The sequence below is a fragment of the Oncorhynchus tshawytscha genome, linkage group LG11, assembly GCF_018296145.1.
Source record: "Oncorhynchus tshawytscha isolate Ot180627B linkage group LG11, Otsh_v2.0, whole genome shotgun sequence".
Lineage (NCBI taxonomy): Eukaryota > Metazoa > Chordata > Actinopteri > Salmoniformes > Salmonidae > Oncorhynchus > Oncorhynchus tshawytscha.
The window spans coordinates 28,578,204-28,595,943 of NC_056439.1; the positions used below are offsets into that span (position 1 = coordinate 28,578,204).

At 41.2% G+C, this 17,740-nt stretch overlaps 1 protein-coding gene across 2 annotated transcripts in view; it reads left to right on the forward strand.

Annotated features, from left to right (window-relative positions):
* The first annotated feature begins 9,417 nt into the window (after positions 1-9,417).
* LOC112261656 (gamma-aminobutyric acid receptor subunit alpha-2-like) overlaps positions 9,418-17,740 on the forward strand; it is a 40,219-nt gene continuing 31,896 nt past the window's right edge. The window contains exons 1-3 of one of the 2 annotated variants that reach the window (XM_024437149.2): positions 9,418-9,982; positions 10,358-10,443; positions 11,145-11,266. In XM_024437149.2, coding sequence (XP_024292917.1) covers positions 10,373-10,443; positions 11,145-11,266 — 193 coding nt within the window. In that variant the 5' untranslated portion in view covers positions 9,418-9,982; positions 10,358-10,372. The remainder of the gene's footprint in view (positions 9,983-10,357; positions 10,444-11,144; positions 11,267-17,740) is intronic. The other variant, XM_024437150.2, reaches the window with a different exon arrangement.

Here is a 17,740-nt window from a genome sequence, read left to right on the forward strand (position 1 = left end):
ATTTATACTTTCACACTTCATATGAACAAAAACTAAGTGAAGTAATACACTTTTGGAAATTAGACAACAAGAGCCCCACACCCTATGGGTCCACAGAACCAGGCTTGAAGAAAGCTGGAATAAACATTTTCATTTTCTGACAGGAAACTATTATATTTGTCTGGCATGAATTTTGCATATTAAGTGTGCTGTGGTACAGTTTCCACACGATGCTAAATATGTATGGCCTCTTGAGTAATGACTATTGGTTTAGGTGAGACAGAAGGCAAGCCATCAGAGATAAATTAATCCTATACACAATACCTAATGAATACTTAATGACCATATATGTGAATTTCAACATTTTGCCACTTTAGCCTTCTTTAACTCATGTTACATGCGTCACAAGTGAAAGCAGATTTTTCACAATACGTTATGTTTCAAGATCATGACAATTTCTGTGTTGACTAATCAGATTGTGGACATTTTTAAGGCCTTTGTTGTGTGTGTGTGTGTGTGTGTCCCCATTCATACCCTCTGCACTCATCCACTGGGAGATAATACAGATTATTGCAAATCCTCTGTTGATGACTGGGTTCGTTCTTGTATGACGTTGCTGTTAAATTGCTCTGCCATTATTAGTATTAGTATTATTGTATGAGGTATTCTTGTTGGGGTTACCCCTGTGCTGTGATGTGGGTTTTATATGTTGTGTATTCTCTTTTCTCTCCACTGGCTATCTGGTAAACAGGCTACACTCTAGGCAGTCTCTTCTGCTGATGTGTGTGGGTCTGGTAGTGGTACTCTCTCTATTCTACTCTTTTCCTTTCGACATGGTTAATACCTGCCTGGTGCCCAAACAAAATCTTTCTTTACCCCTCTCGAATAAATACCGCTACAAGCTTATATGAATCATGGCCATACTATCAGGGCCAGATTAAGAAATCATAGGCCTGTGGCTTAAGGTTCGGGTTAGGGTTAGTGGAAGGGTAAACTAACATGCTAAGTACTTGAAAAGTAGCAAGAAGTTGAAAAGTTGTCTTTGATGAGACTAGAACTCGCAACCTTTGAGTTGCTAGACATTGGTGTTATATGCTTACCAATCAACCCTCACCAACCACCATACTTTTATATTTGCCTTATGCAACCATACCAAACATAACATATCATACTAATTTGAGAGTGTCCTGGATTTACATTTACATGTGTATAAAACAAGTATACAGCCATGCAATCTCGATAGACCAACATTGGCAGTAGAAAGGCCTTACTGAAAAGCTCTGTGACTTTCAACATAGTCATAGGAAACATCTACAGTAGGAGCAACAACGGCTCAGCCACAAAGTGATAGGCCACACAAGCTAACAGAATGTGACCGACGAGTGCTGAAGCAAGTAACGCGTAAAAAATCTTCTGTCCTTGGTTGCAACACTCACTACTGAGTTCCAAACTGCCTCTGGAAGCAACATCAGCACAAGAACTGTTCGTCTGGAACTTCATTAAATGGTTTTCCATGGCCGAGCAGCCGCACACAAGCCTAAGATCGCTATGCGCAACGCCAAGTGTCGGCTGGAGGGGTTTAAAGCTCACTGCCATTGGACTCTGGAGCAGTAGAGACGCGTTCTCTGGAGTGATGAATCACGTTTCACCATCTGGCAGTCCGATGGACGAATCTGGGTTTGGCAGAACGCTACCTGTCCCAATGCATAGTGCCAACTGTATCGTTTGGCGGAGGATTAATGGTCTGGGGCTGTTTTTCCTGGTTCGGGCTAGAACCCCTTAGTTCCAGTGAAGGGAAATTTACAATGACATTCTAGACTATTCTGTGCTTCCACCTTAGTGGCAACAGTTTGGGGAAGGCCCTTTCCTGTCATGACAATGTACCCATGCACAAAGTGAGGTCCATACAGAAATGGTTTGTCGAGATCGGTGTGGAAGAACTTGATCGGTGTGGAAGAACAGAGCCCTGACCTCAACCCCATCGAACACCTTTGGGATTAATTGGAAGGCTGACTGCGAGCCAGGCCTAAACGCCCAGCATCAGTGCCCAACCTCACTAATGCTTGTGGCTGAATGGAAGAAAGTCCGTGCAGCAATGTTCCAACATCTAGTGGAAAGCCTTCCCAGAAGAGTGGAGACTGTTATAGCAGCAAAGGGTGGACCAACTCCATATTAATGCTTATGATTTTGGAATGAGATGTTCGCAGGTGTCCACATACTTTTGATCATGTAGTGTATTCCTTTTTTTATTATTATTTTATATAAATATCTTAATGTTAGAAATAGATTAGGTCATTAACAATCATAAAGTCCTGAAGCCCTCATAATAGTATCACAAACCTCACACATTACAATTCAAGGTCCTGAAAAAACTAGATACTGAATCCTGTCATATTTATATGCATGTCAGATGCTGTTAGACAAAGTTTATACAGTGATGTCTTTATTTTATAGACCGCAGACATTGTAGAAGCTTCCGTCACCAGACCCAACATATCCCAAGCTGCCTTTCCTGAAGCTCAACTCAGCAGCCAAATTAGTTATGACGTGTTCAGTGCAGTATACACATTTCTCCTGAGGGTAAAGAGCCTTTTGCTCATAGGGTCAGACTGGGAATTTTATCTTGCTGCCTTAATGACTCAAGTCATATACGGAACAGATACAAATTGGGGAAATGTCCCTTTCAAATAATTCTTCAGGGTGTAACACAGTAAAGATGTAATCTATAGCAACATTTTTAGTGCCTATTGAGCGTACTTGTATTGAATTGTAATCACACTTCTGCAACAGTGTCACAACCACAGCTGGGTTATACTACAGTAATTTGAGCATTCGCTTACAGTGACAAAAGAGGTCAAGCTGCTGTAATTCTACAGCGTCTGTTGTGAGGTTATTTCAGCTCTGCCATGGACTGCAATAGCATTCAGAGACAGAAAGTTTGAGCTCTGTCTAAATGGAGTCATTCTAGGTTACCATTGATTCGTATGATTCATAGCTACTCGACCAGGAGTGTTTCAAAGGTATCCTAGGTTAGGCTATATCTAGATCAATCTCTTTTTATGGTGTTAATTACTGTTTGGTCCTCCTAACTTTTTAAGGTTGGGAGCACCATTGCTACTAATGTTTTTATTTATTTAGAGCCCTGCTCATAGATTCCCTGGCTACTAAAGACTTGACTACACATAAGCTGTCACCTAGACTTTTTAATGGGTTAACACGCTCTTCTCTGGTTGGTGGGCCACTAACAATTCTTGTTAAAAAACAAGGCTGTGGAAGATAGTGTTATTATTACATTTCGTCCCTCACTATTGAATTCTTGTTTTTGTAAACCCATGGGACCCAACCTCTATGCAGTTTGTTGTGATAGGTTATTGTGACCCCACATTCACAAAGTAGATTCTCAGCTGGTGGCTGGCAATCCCCTAAATGACCCTTTTCTAAAAAAAAAATGTTTTAATCATACCTCAGAGGGAACACACTGCACTTTCAGTCACTCATTCTCCTGCTAAACTACTGAATGGTATTCTTCCCAGGCCCCTATCTCCCTCCATGGTCCATGTTCGTTAGTTGCCCCTTCTTGCTGGGCAGGGCGAAGCTGGCAAAAAGACACTATGAACAGAGCAGCATGTCCCCAAACCCTTCATCTCTGAGAAAAGGAGTTGGCCTATTCTCAATCAAACACCCTAACATCATAGCAAGGAATTGTTATAACCCAAACTCTTTATCTTTGTGGCATGTTATTCAATGGAGCCATTTCAGTACTAACAGAAATTTTATTTGAATTCCATAATTTAGAATTTGTATTACAATATTGAATTTGAATGTAATGCTTTTAAATTTGTAACGCACACATTTAATCATTGAAATCATAAATTGAACATGGATTTCATGACTTAAAACGGAATATTGAATTCCATTTTACAATTCAATTTCAAAGTAATTGAGTATTCAAAATCAATATTTATATATTCAATATCAATATGGTACATATTGTATTCATTGTATGTGTGTCAAGTTTATAAACAATCATTTAAAGTTGATCAAAGTTACATATATTCAACTTCTCAGTTGCATTCAGATTCAGTTTTCAAATTCAGTTCTCTATATTCAGATCAAAACCAGAGACAACACATGGTACTTTGCCAGCCAGGAAAGGTAGAAGAAAACAGATAGAATCGAACACTCGCTGTGGTAAACAGATGGGTCCGTGCTATCCCGGCTCATTGGGATGTCGCTATCTCATTGAAGTTGACATTTAAAATTGTTAAGGTAGGGTTAGAGTTAGGTAAGGGTTATGGCTAAGGTTAGAGTAAGGGTTATGGTTGATGATCACAGTCCGCGTTAGAAGGGAATGTCACAAAAAAATGCAATTTGGCCCCCGTAAGAATACAGTTGAATAGCCCTGTCATAGCCCTTCTAAGGATAGCCTTTCCACTCTCCATTTTATTTTGCTATTGTGACTGACTGGGTTCAAACCAGGTCTCCTGCATGTTTCAAGACTGTGTTAACCCACTTAGCTAAAGCCTATTGGGATACGTTCAGGAAGTTCATGTAAAGGATGACAAGCTACCTGCCATAGAGCATGAGTAACAATAACTTGGCTATTTACACAGGGTACCAGTACTGAGTGAATGTGCAGTGGTATGAGATAATTGAGGTAGAAATGTACATAACTAGGAATAAAGTGACATAATACACAGCAGAGTATATGAGGAGACAAAAAAAGTTAGTGTGAAAGGGCCAATGCAGATGGTTACCTGGACTAACTATTTAGCATTCTTATTGCTCTTGGGTAGAAGCTGTTCAGGGTCCTGTTGATTCCAGACTTGGTGTATCGGTACCGCTTCCTGTGGGAAGTCCCAGGGTCCTTGGCTTAGTGATGGAGGGCACTATGGCGTAGAACACTGAGCTGTAGTCAGTGAACAGAATTATCACATACATGTAGGTGTTCCTCTTCTCCAGGTGGGAAAGGACAAAGTGGAGTGCAGTAGAGATTGCGTCAACTGCGGATCTGTTGGGGCAGTATGTGAATTGGAGTGGGTCCAGGGTGTCTAGGATGATGGTGTTGATGTGAGCAATGACCAGCCTTTCAAAGAATTTCATGGCTACAGATGTGAGTGCTACGAGTCGATAGACATTTAGACAGGTTAACTTGGCTTTCTTGGGCACAGGGACTATGGTGGTCTGCTTGAAACATGTCGGTATTACAGACGGGGTCAGGGAGAGGTAGAAAATGTCAGTTTAGACACTTGTCAGCTGGTCAGCGCATGCTCCGAGTACATGTCCTGGTAATCCGTCTGGCCCTGCGGCCTTCTGAATGTTCAATTTTGGGGGGTAGATCAGCTTTAATATCGCAGATAGATTGTGGGGTCTATCAATATAATTTTTTGCATAATTTCTAATCTCTGTTATTTTTATTATTTAAATATGTTTTCCTTTTTATTATTTTCCCTAACCCTACCACCACTCCCCTAATTGGAGTAAACTAATGGACTTTGACTTCTACTTCTAGCTTATACTATATACATTTTAGGGACACAATACATTTTACAATGGTTATCTTTTTTAGTCCCACACTTCAGCTACCTTCAACCTCTCCCATGTACTGTATCTCTGAAAACCATCCAGTTTTGATTTCTACTTGCCATTCTTTTCTCAACTGTGCTGTAATGTTTCACAAAAGTTCTGAACCTTTCTATTCTAATATTTTGTATAGATTGTAAATGAAAGATTAACATTTTTACCAAGAGTATTATTATATTATACATTGATTGACTATGGATTTTCAAGACGCCCAACAGTGCTATTTTCAGAATGAGTTTTAGGTAAACGTTGTGATTTTTCAGCCATTCCTACATATGGGCAGCACCAAAACAAGTGATCTAATAATTCTGTCTCTTCGTAGCAAAATCTGCAGAGCTGGGATGGTTGTACCCCCCATATACATCACATTCTTTTGGTCGCAAAACTGTTGTATAATCAATTACAGTGGCAAGAAAAAGTATGTGAATCCTTTGGAATTACCTGAATATCTGCGTAAATTGGTCATCAAATTTGATCTGATCTTTATCTAAATCACAACAATAGACAAACATAGTGTGCTTAAACTAATAACACACAAATTATTGTATTTTTCTTTACTATATTGACTGCATAATTTAAACATTCACAGTGTAGGTTGGAAAAAGTATATTGGAATGCATTTCAATTAATAGGTGTGCCTTGTTAAAAGTTAATTTGCGGAATTTCTTTCCTTCTTAATGTGTCTGAGCCAATCAGTTGTGTTGTGACAAGGTAGGGGTGGTATACAGAAGATAGCTCTATTTGGTAAAAGACCAATTCCATATTATGGCAAGAACAGCTCAAATAAGCAAAGAGAAATGACAGTCCATCATTACTTTAAGACATGAAGGTCAGTCAATCCGGAAAATTTCAAGAACTTTTACATTTTCTTCACAGACAGTTGCAAAAACCATCAAGCACTATGGCTCTCATGAGAACTGCCACAGGAAAGGAAGACCCAGAGTTACCTCTCCCGCAGAGGATATGTTCAGTAGAGTTACCAGCCTCAGAAATTGCAGCCCAAATAAATGTTTCACAGAGTTCAAGAAAGAGACACATCTCAACATCAACTGTTCAGAGGAGACTGTGTGAATCAGGACCTGCCGAATTGCTGCAAAGAAACCACTACTAAAGGACACCAATAAGAAGAAGCGACTTGCTTGGACCAAGGAACACGAGCAATTGACATGAGGCCGGTGGAAATCTGTCCTTTGGTCTGATGAGTTCAAATTTGATATTTCTGGTTAAGACCGATGTGTCTTTGTGAGATGCAGAGTACAGTATGTGAATGGATGATCTCCGCATGTGTAGTTCCCACCGTGAAGCATGGAGGAGGAAGCGAGATGGTGTGGGGGTTCATTTGCTGATGACACTGTCAGTGATTTCAAATTCAAGGCACACTTAACCAGCGTGTGTCACGCCCTGACCTTAGATATCTCTGTTTTCTATATATTTTGGTTAGGTCAGGGTGTGACTAGGGTGGGTACCCTAGGATTTTTTGTATGTCTAGGGTTTTTGTAGATCTATGTTGGCCTGATACGGTTCCCAATCAAAGACAGCAGGCAGGCCTTTTTCCCACTTTCTGGTGTGGGATCTTGTCTACAGTTTGGTGCCTGTGTGCACACTAGTAGCGTCACGGTTTGTTCGTTCGTTCGTTCAGTTGGTTTTGTTTTGGTGAGTTTCAGTTCATTTAAAATATGCGCTACTCTATTCACGCTGCGCCTTGGTCTCATCATTACGACGATCGTGACAGCGTGGCTACCACAGCATTCTGCAGCGATACGCCATCCCATCTGGTTTGAGCTTAGTGGGACTATCATTTGTTTTTCAACAGGACAATTACCTAACACACCTCCAGGCTGTGTAAGGGCTATTTGACCAAGAAGGAGAGTGATGGAGTGCTGCATCAGGTGACCTGACCTCCACAAATCCCCCGACCTCAACCCAATTGAGATGGTTTGGGATGAGTTGAACCGCAGAGTGAAAGAAAAGCAGCCAACAAGTGGTCAGCATGTGGGGAAACACCTTCAGGACTGTTGGAAAAGCATTCCAGGTGAAGCTGGTTGAGAGAATGCCAAGAGTGTTCAAAGCTGTCATCAAGGCAAAGGGTGGCTACTTTGAAGTATCTCTAATATAAAATATATTTTGATTTTTGAACTTTTTTGTTTACTACATGATTCCATGTGTGTTTATCGTATTTTTATGTCTTCATTATTATTCTAAAATGTCAAATAAAGAAAAACCCTTGAATGAGTAGGTGTGTCTAAACTTTTGACTGGTACTGTATGTTTCGGGGAGTGTCGACTTCTGGGGAGGGTCGCCCGGGGAGGGCCAACTCTCCCAACAAATCACAAGGTAGACTTGCCAAAATGTTGCGATTGAAAACCAAAGTCGACAGGCAAAACATTTGCAATGGTTTTTTTGTGAAAGTAGTTATTGCAAACTTGCGAAATTCACTCATAAATCTCTATCTTGCCAAGTACTATTTTGTGTCTGGGGATGTGAACAACAGCGGATAAGACAGTGAAGTAGCAAGTGACGTAGTTCCTCTACGCCAAACTGACGTTGTATGCGTACAGACATGTAAGCTGGAACATTGGCAACCCATCTGTCTAGACAAGAGAGGTGAGGGGCATGAGATTTTAAAGGTTACATTTTCAATCACTTCATATAGCGCCAACATGTGGCCAATTGGCATGGTATTGCATGAGAAGGTGTGGCCCATGACCCTTGACCACCTTGCAAGGTTGTACCCTCCTAGGTCTTATCTCACAGGAATTTGCCTTTTTTCACCAAAACGGCAGAAGAACTGGAATAATATTAGTGGACATAAAACAGTATGGGAAATTCAATAGGGTTTAACCCCGAATAAAAACACTTCCCGACCCCACCCTGAGAGCACACATCTTGTCATTATTGCATGGTGTTTATGGTGTTTACAGATGTCATGAAAATAAACTTCAATCTAACAATATGCGGCAAATCTAAAAGACAAGGCCATAATTCGCTGCAGGTTATACTACATACAGTGCATTTGGAAAGTATTCAGACCCTTTGACTTTTTCCACATTTTGTTACCTTACAACAGTTGATTAAATTGTTTATCCTCTGCAATCTACACACAATACCCCATAATGACACAGCTAAAACTGGTTTTTAATAATTTTTGCTAATTTATAAACATAAAAAAAGTGTATTCAGACCCTTTAATCAGTACTTTGTTGAAGCACCTTTGGCAGTGATTACAGCCTTGAGTCTTCTTGGGTTTGGCGGTACAAGCTTGGCACACTGGTATTTGGGGAGTTTCTCCTATTCTTCCCTGCAGATCCTCTCAAGGAGGGGGATACCTCCTCTCAAGCCAAAAATATTTTTATTGGGTTGTTAACACATGTTTGTATATAATGCCAATGTTTTGGCATTATACACAAAAATGCCAATTTTTTAATGCCAATATTATTTCATTTAATGCCAATATTATTTTCCGGGCTCACGTGTGGTTCAGTTGGTAGAGCAAGGCACTTATTACGCCAGGGCTGTGGGTTCTATTCCCATGGGGGACTAGTACGGACAAACATGAAAATGTATGCTCTCACTACTTTAGTCTGCTAAATGACTAAAATGTAATACGGTTATGTCATCCAATTTGTATGCTGTTTTGTAACCGGGTAAGATACAGTCTCCTAGTATATGTCCTAGAATGCATATGATATTGTACAACTGCTATTCCATTCATAATGTAACCTAATATACAGTATCATACCAAATGGATTGTCACAGAATAATACCAATTGCCCTGAGACCATGTTCATTTCTGAATTAATTAGGATAGGCGAAGTCACGCAGCCTCTTGAGCGCATCCAAAGTGCCTCAAATAACATCTTAGCATCTATCCAACTCCTTTACTTGAGACCAGTTCTAGTTTTTACATTGTGGTGTGCTTTGTGTTGCAGAGAAATAGCTTTTCCAGAACCCTCAAACATAAATTTGTCCCTGGAAATCACATCTGGGATTTATTCTGGTGGACAAATGGTGGAAGCTTTCTCTAGGACCTAGTATTTCTGCCTCGCTCGTCTTCCTCACTTTTCTCCGTGGCTCGAGCCACGCGGAATTGGGCGCGCGGGTGCTTCCGTTACAGGTGAAAGGCGGGAGCCAATATCGAATATAATTGTGAACCACGGCACTTGGATACAGATGGACAGAGCTACATTCGGTCTTTTGGATTTTTCAGGGTTTGGAATACAATCAACATTTTTACGCGCACTCCGAGTACATTGCCAAATCTCCGTGGTGTAATTTAGATAATGCACAGTGCTCTTGGGCGCAACTTTACAGCTGAGTTCTCAGAAAGAAAATCAAAGGGGAGATACCTTGCGCTAGTCAGGTAGCCTAGCTGTCAATCGCCTCATTGTTTTTCTGCGTCTAAGTGACAGTTGCCTTGAAGGTTTGATGATTTCCAAAACGTTTTCAAAACATCTTCTTGCTCTCCATTCCAGCAAATAATAATGGAGTTTTCAATAACTTCAATACGTTAAAAAAAATTATGTATCATGTTTTTTATGGAGTGGTCGAATTTATTTGTGTTTGCATGTTGCCATCACATTTGATGTCTTTGCATGGACTTTATAGACTATACAGCGCATGACTATTTGATTTTGGATAGAGAAAAATATTTATAGAATTAGTTTGCATTCATTTGTTAACATAAGACAATAATTCAGAATGAATGGTATTGCTTAGCATTTTAATCGAATGTCTTCACGAATGGAATTTCGGGCTCTGAATATTGCCTATAATTAGGCATCCTCCCATTCTGTAGGTTTGGATTTCAGCAATGAGCAAGCGGTTGGATTTATCACATTATCTAGCGGTGTTCTTCTCGATGATGGTACTGTGGCAGTCAAGGTAAGTTTCGTTGTATTTTCTTTATAAAAAAATAAACAATCAATAGAAAAAACAGTAAGCGGTGTTTGCGTGCACTGCATCTGCACGTTCAAAATCTTCTCAATTTTGGCCACTCTAAATGGTTCTCAGATTGGAATAAAGCAGTCACGCGAAATGACTTTTTAATTTTTTATTATTGTGATAACATGGTGGCTGGCACAATTTGTGTGGAGAGCGGAGACACCAATTGCGCGGTGACCTGAAAAGGAGACTATAGGTGGAGATTGCGCACAGCTCCAGGAAGTTAGAACATTTGTATGAATCTGAAGAAAGAAAACTTAGTAATGTGATAATCGATTGATGCTCGATTTCTTGGTGCCTTCCTTCATTTATCTTCGGAAATGTTTAGGAATTTCTTTGGTGAGGTGGAACTGTCTGTTCTATAATGAACAAATGAGAGAGAGAGGCTGGTTGTCTTTGCAAGAAGCCAACTGAGCCACATTAATTCACTTTTGTGGTCCTTAATAGTTGGCTACAGAACAATTGTTTTTCCCGTAGTGCTCTGTCCAATTTCAAGAGAGGAAGTTGGCAGAGAGAGGTTGAATTAGGTTTTTATGTTCCTTAGGAAAACACACAAAAACAATGTTTTTCCCACATGTCAATTTTCCCCTCACATCTCTCCTAATCATTGATGTTTCTGCTACTTAATGTTACCTACATAGATCAAGAGTGGAATCATCGGCATATGCTTCAGAAGCCTTCAAAAACAACATCACTCTGTTCACCCGGATCTTGGACAGCCTTCTGGATGGCTATGACAACCGATTACGACCTGGACTTGGCGGTGAGCAGTTAACATTGCATACTTTTCATATAAAATTAAATAAAATGAAAGTTAAATTGGTTTTAAATGTTGATCAGCTGCTCAGCAGGACCTTGATTAATATAATCAGGTGTGTTAGAGTAGAACTGGAGAAAAAGCCTGTACACCCAGTAGGACTCCAGGACATATATTTTATTCAAAGTTTTAAATATCTTTGAGATTTAACATGTTCTTGTGTCAATCTCTTGCATTTCCCCAGATAGAAGCTTGTTTAAATTCCCAAATAACTTGTCTGGTGTCAGAATGAGTTACTGAGCTTGCATTTGCATCCCCCTTATCACCAAGACAACAACACAGAAAGTATTATCTGCTGTAACAGAAGAGATACTGTAAGAGCTATTCTAGGCTGTTTTATTTAGGGCTGACCCAGTCAATTTGAAGTTTTGTTTGCGTGCATCCATTTAAACCGTTGACACTCAAATGTCGCTGTGTGTTTTGCTGTGTCTGGCTCACCATGATGATTGAGCTGTGTATTTTATTATTTATTTTATTTTATTTCACCATTATTTAACCAGGTAGGCAAGTTGAGAACAAGTTCTCATTTACAATTGCGACCTGGCCAAGATAAAGCAAAGCAGTTCGACACATACAACAACACAGAGTTACACATGGAGTAAAACAAACATACAGCCAATAATACAGTAGAAAAATAATTCTATATACGATGTGAGCAAATGAGGTGAGATAAGGGAGGTAAAGGCAAAAAAAAGGCCATTGTGGCGAAGTAAACACAATATAGCAAGTAAAACACTGGAATGGTAGATTTGCAGTGGAAGAATGTGCGAAGTAGAAATAGAAGTAATGGGGTGCAAAGGGGCAAAATAAATAAATACAGTAGGGGAAGAGGTAGTTGTTTGGGCTAAATTATAGATGGGCTATCTACAGGTGCAGTAATCTGTGAGCTGCTCTGACAGCTGGTGCTTAAAGCTAGTGAGGGAGATGTGTTTCCAGTTTCAGAGATTTTTGTAGTTCGTTCCAGTCATTGGCAGCAGAGAACTGGAAGGAGAGGCGGCCAAAGGGAGAATTGGTTTTGGGGGTGACCAGAGAAATATACCTGCTGGAGCGCGTGCTACAGGTGGGTGCTGCTATGGTGACCAGCGAGCTGAGATAAGGGGGGACTTTACCTAGCAGGGTCTTGTAGATGACCTGGAGCCAGTGGGTTTGGCGACGAGTATGAAGCAAGGGCCAGCCAACGAGAGAGTACAGGTCGCAGTGGTGGGTAGTATATGGGGCTTTGGTGACAAAACAGATGGCACTGTGATAGACTGCATCCAATTTATTGAGTAGGGTATTGGAGGCTATTTTGTAAATGACATCCATAAAGTCGAGGATCGGTACGACAGTCAGTTTTACGAGAGTATGTTTGGCAGCATGAGGGAACGATGCTTTGTTTCGAAATAGGAATAGGAAGCCAATTCTAGATTTAACTTTGGATTGGAGATGTTTGATGTGAGTCTGGAAGGAGAGTTTACAGTCTAACCAGACACCTAGGTATTTGTAGTTGTCCGCATATTCTAAGTCAGAACCGTCCAGAGTAGTGATGCTGGGCGGGCATGTGCAGGCAGCGATCTGTTGAAGAGCATGCATTTGGTTTTACTTGTATTTAAGAGCAGTTGGAGGCCACAGATGGAGAGTTGTATGGCATTGAAGCTCGTCTGGAGGGTTGTTAACACAGTGTCCAAAGAAGGGCCAGAAGTATACAGAATGGTGTCGTCTGCGTAGAGGTGGATCAGAGACTCACCAACAGCAAGAGCGACATCATTGATGTATCCTGTGGCACCCTGTGGCACCCCCATAGAGACTGCCGGAGGCCCGGACAACAGGCCCTCCAATTTGACACACTGAACTCTATCAGAGAAGTAGTTGGTGAACCAGGCAAGGCAATCATTTGAGAAACCAAGGCTATCGAGTCTACCGATGAAAATGTGGTGATTGACAGAGTCGAAAGCCTTGGCCAGGTCTATGAATACGGCTGCACAGTATTGTTTCTTATCGATGGCGGTTAAGATGTCGTTTAGGACCTTGAGCGTGGTTGAGGTGCACCCTTGACCAGCTCAGAAACCAGACTGCATAGCGGAGAAGGTGCGGTGGGGTTCGAAATGGTCGGTAATCTGTTTGTTGACTTGGCTTTCAAAGACCTTAGAAAGGCAGAGTAGAATAGATATATGTCTGTAGCAGTTTGGGTCAAGATTGTTCCCCTCTTTGAAGAGGGGGATGACCGCAGCTGCTTTCCAATCTTTGGGATTCTCAGACGACACGAAAGAGAGGTTGAACAGGCTAGTAATAGGAATGGCAACAATTTCATTATGATTGTGGACTCTCTAATTCATAGTGCCCTATGACTCACAAGGCAAAATAGCTCCCAATACCTCAATGGCTCCCAAGAGAGGCTCCCATTGTCCCAGTTCTAATGAGCGGCATAGACACTGGATGTAGTGTACAAAGATTAGTTTTAGTCACAACTAGGGCATTTTGTTCGAAAAGGTAAGATAACGAAAAACCAAATGCCTACTGTGCCAATGTGATTATCCTGATAACTGTGTCACAAGGCTTTGCTGAAAATTCACATCCAGGAGGATACAAATTCACATTTGGGACAGCACTTTAGTCATGTGCAGTTTACAACTGGCCTTGTTTCGAGGTAATTTCCCTTACAATGGTACTATAGCTCCAATTGTGAATTGCTGGCAAGGATGTACTTTGCTTCTGGCTTCTTACTGATCCAAGAGCAGCCCATATTAGGTGTGAGTGGTGTGATTTATAATGCCTGGTCCGTAAAAGATGACTGATCATGGTTATACAGTACACTGATCCCAGTACAGTCACTGATCCCATTTGTGTGATTGAATATGCTTTCTTGACTCGTTTATTGAGGACTTACTGAGGTTTTAACTTTTCATGGATCCTAGAATAGCCCACAAGGTGCTATGATTTATGTTGATGTTTATCTACTGTAGTTGTAGATATTATTTCATGACAGAAGCCCTCTACAGTCAGGCAGTAATGTTAATTTGGTTTCCCATGAGACCAAAGAAGACAGATGCACCAGATGTGTACTGGGAAATGGCTGTTCTATTTATGGGAAATGGGATTTTTTCACTGAGAGATTTTAGAATTGCACAATAGCTCCCAGGTTTGGCTTAAATCAAGGCTTACAGTTGTAGACAATTCAGTGCAATTCAAAATAAGTAGACTGTTTGTTTGTTTTTCACTCCTGACCTCAAAAGAAAATGTAAGAAGCTCAGCAAACCTCATAACAGACATGAATTCTGACGCGTTGAGATGACAAAGAATTTGAAATAAGTGATAATGATTTTCAAAACAATTACCAAAACTGTTGTTGCACAATTTGTGAAAGTCAATGTAAACCTTGTTTGAGATTACCCAGGGCTCCATTGTTTCTGCACCCAGTTATCACACAGGTATTAGGATAATCCATGTTCATGGTGTATTTAATAAAAGTGAAAACAAATTTCTTGAAATGTTTGCAAATGTGTTGAAAATGAAATACAGAAATATCTAATTTACATAAGTACTCACACCCCGACTCAATACATGTTAGAATCACCTTTGGCAGTGATTACAGCTGTGAGTCTTTCTGGGTAAGTCTCCAAGAGCTTTGCATACCTGGATTGTACAATATTATTTTCTAATTTCTTCAAGCTCTGTCAAATTGGTTGTTGATCATTGCTAGACAACCACTTTAAAGTCATGCCATAGATTTTCAAGCAGATTTAAGTCAAAACTGTCACAAGGAACATTGACTGTCTTCTTGGTAAGCAGCTCCAGTGTAGATATGGCCTTGTGTTTTAAGTTATTGTCCTCCTGAAAGATGAATTCATCTCCCAGTGTCTGGTGGAAAGCAGACTGAACCAGGTTCAGGTTACATCTAATTTTACTGTTTGCATGAGTTACTTGATGTGGAATAGAGTTCTATATAGTCATGGCTTTATGTAGTACTGTGTGCCTCCCATAGTCTTTTCTGGAATTGGGGACTGTGAAGAGACCTCTGGTGGCATGTCTTGTGGGGTATGCATTGATGTCTGAGCTGTGTGCTAGTAGTTTTTAAACAGACAGCTCGGTGCATTCAACATGTCAATACCGTTCACAAATATAAGTAGTGATTCAGTCAATCTCTCCTCTACTTTGAGCCAATGGAGATTGACATGCATATTATTAATGTTAGCTCTCCGTGTATATTTTAAGGGCAAACCGTGCTGCCCTGTTCTGGGCCTATTGCAATTTTTTGTGCCACCAAAAGTCCCTCTTGGTGGCACATGACCACATGACTGGATAGTAGTCCAGGTGCAACAAAACGAGGACCTGCCTTGTTGATAGTGTTAAGAAAGCAGAACAATGCTTTATTATGGACAGACCTCTCCCTATCTTAGCTACTGTTGCATCATTGTGTTTTGACCACGATAGTTTACAATCCAAGGTTACTCCAAGCAGTTTTGTCTCCTCAACTTGCTCAATTTCCGTATTATTCATTACAAGATTTAGTTGAGGTTTAGGGTTCAGTGAATGATTTGTCCCAAATATAATGCTTTTAGTTTTTGAAAAATGTAGGACTCAATTATTTCTTCCCACCAATTTTTTAACTGCATCTCTTTTTTAAGATTTGCAGTGATTTCACTTGCTGTGGTAGCTGATGTGTTGAGCCATCAGCTTTCATAGACACACAGGCTTTACTCAGAACCAGTGGCAGGTCATTAGTAAAGATTGAAAAAATTAAGGGGCCTAGACAGCTGCCCTGGGGAATGTCTAACTCTACCTGGATTATGCTGGAGAGGCTTCCATTAAAGAACATCCCCTGTGTTCTGTTAGACAGCTGACTCTCGATCCACAATATCAAATCACATTTTATTAGTCACATGCACCGAATACAACAGGTGTAGACCTTAGAGTGAAATGCTTACTTATGAGCCCCTAACCAACAATGCAGTTTAAAAAAATACGGATAAGAAATAAAAGTAACAGGTAATTAAAGAGCAGCAGTAAAATAACAATAGCAGACGACAGTATATAACGGTTACTGGTACAGGATCAATGTGTGGGGGCACCGGTTAATTGAGGTAATATGTACATGTAGGTGGAGTTATTAAAGTGACTATGCATAGATCATAACAACTGAGAGTAGCAGCAGTATTGGAGAGGGGGGTGGGGGGCAATGCAAATAGTCTGGGTAGCCATTTGATTAGGTGTTCAGGAGTCTTATGGCTTGGGGGTAGAAGCTGTTTAGAAGCCTCTTGGACCTAGACTTGGTGCTCTGGTACCGCTTGCCATGCGGTAGCAGAGAGAACAGTCTACGACAATTTTTAGGGCCTTCCTCTGACACCGCCTGGTATAGAGGTCCTGGATGGCAGGGAGCTTGGCCCCAGTGATGTACTAGGCCGTTCGCACTAACCTCTGTATTGCCTTGAGGTTGGAGGCCAAGCAGTTGCCATACCAGGCAGTGATGCAACCAGTCAGGATGCTCTCGATGGTGCAGCTGTAGAACCTTTTGAGGATCTGAGTACCCATGACAAATATTTCAAGGTCTCCTGAGGGAGAATAGATTTTGTCGTGCCCTTTTCATGTCTTGGTGTGCTTAGACCATGTTAGTTTGTTGGTGATGTGGACACCAAGGAACTTGAACCTCTCAACCTGCTCCACTGTAGCCCTGTCGATGAGAATGAGGGCGTGCTCGGGTCTTCTTTTTTCTGTAGTCCACAATCATCTCCTTGTCTTGATCACGTTGAGGGAGAGGTTGTTGTCCTGGCACTACACGGCCAGGTCTCTGACCTCCTCCCTATAGGCTGTCTCGTCATTGTCGGTGATTAGGCCTACCTCTGTTGTGTCATCTGCAAACTTAATGATGGTGTTGGAGCCGTGCCTGGCTGTGTGTCATGAGTGAACAGGGAGTACGGAAGGGGGCTGAGCACGCACACCTGAGGGGCCCCTGTGTTGAGGATCAGCGTGGCGGATGTGTTGTTACCTACCCTTCTCACCTGGGGGCGGCCCGTCAGGAAGTCCAGGATCCAGTTGCAGAGTGAGGTGTTTGGTCCCAGGGTCCTTAACTTATTGATGAGCTTTGAGGGCACTATGGTGTTGAACGCTGAGCTGTAGTCAATGAATAGCATTCTCACATTGTTGTTCCTTTTGTCCAGGTGGGAAAAGGCAGTGTGGAATGCAATAGAGATTGCATCATCTATGGACCTGTTGGGGCGGTATGCCAATTGGATGTGGGTCCAGGGTTTAGGGGATAATGGTGTTAATGTGAGCCATGACCAGCCTTTCAAAGCACTTCATGGCTACAGACGTGAGTGCTACCGGTAGTCATTTAGGCAGGTTACCTTAGTGTTCTTGGGCACAGGCACTATGGTGGTCTGCTTAAAACATGTTGGTATTACAGACTCAGACAGGGAGAGGTTGAAAATATCAGTGAAGACACTT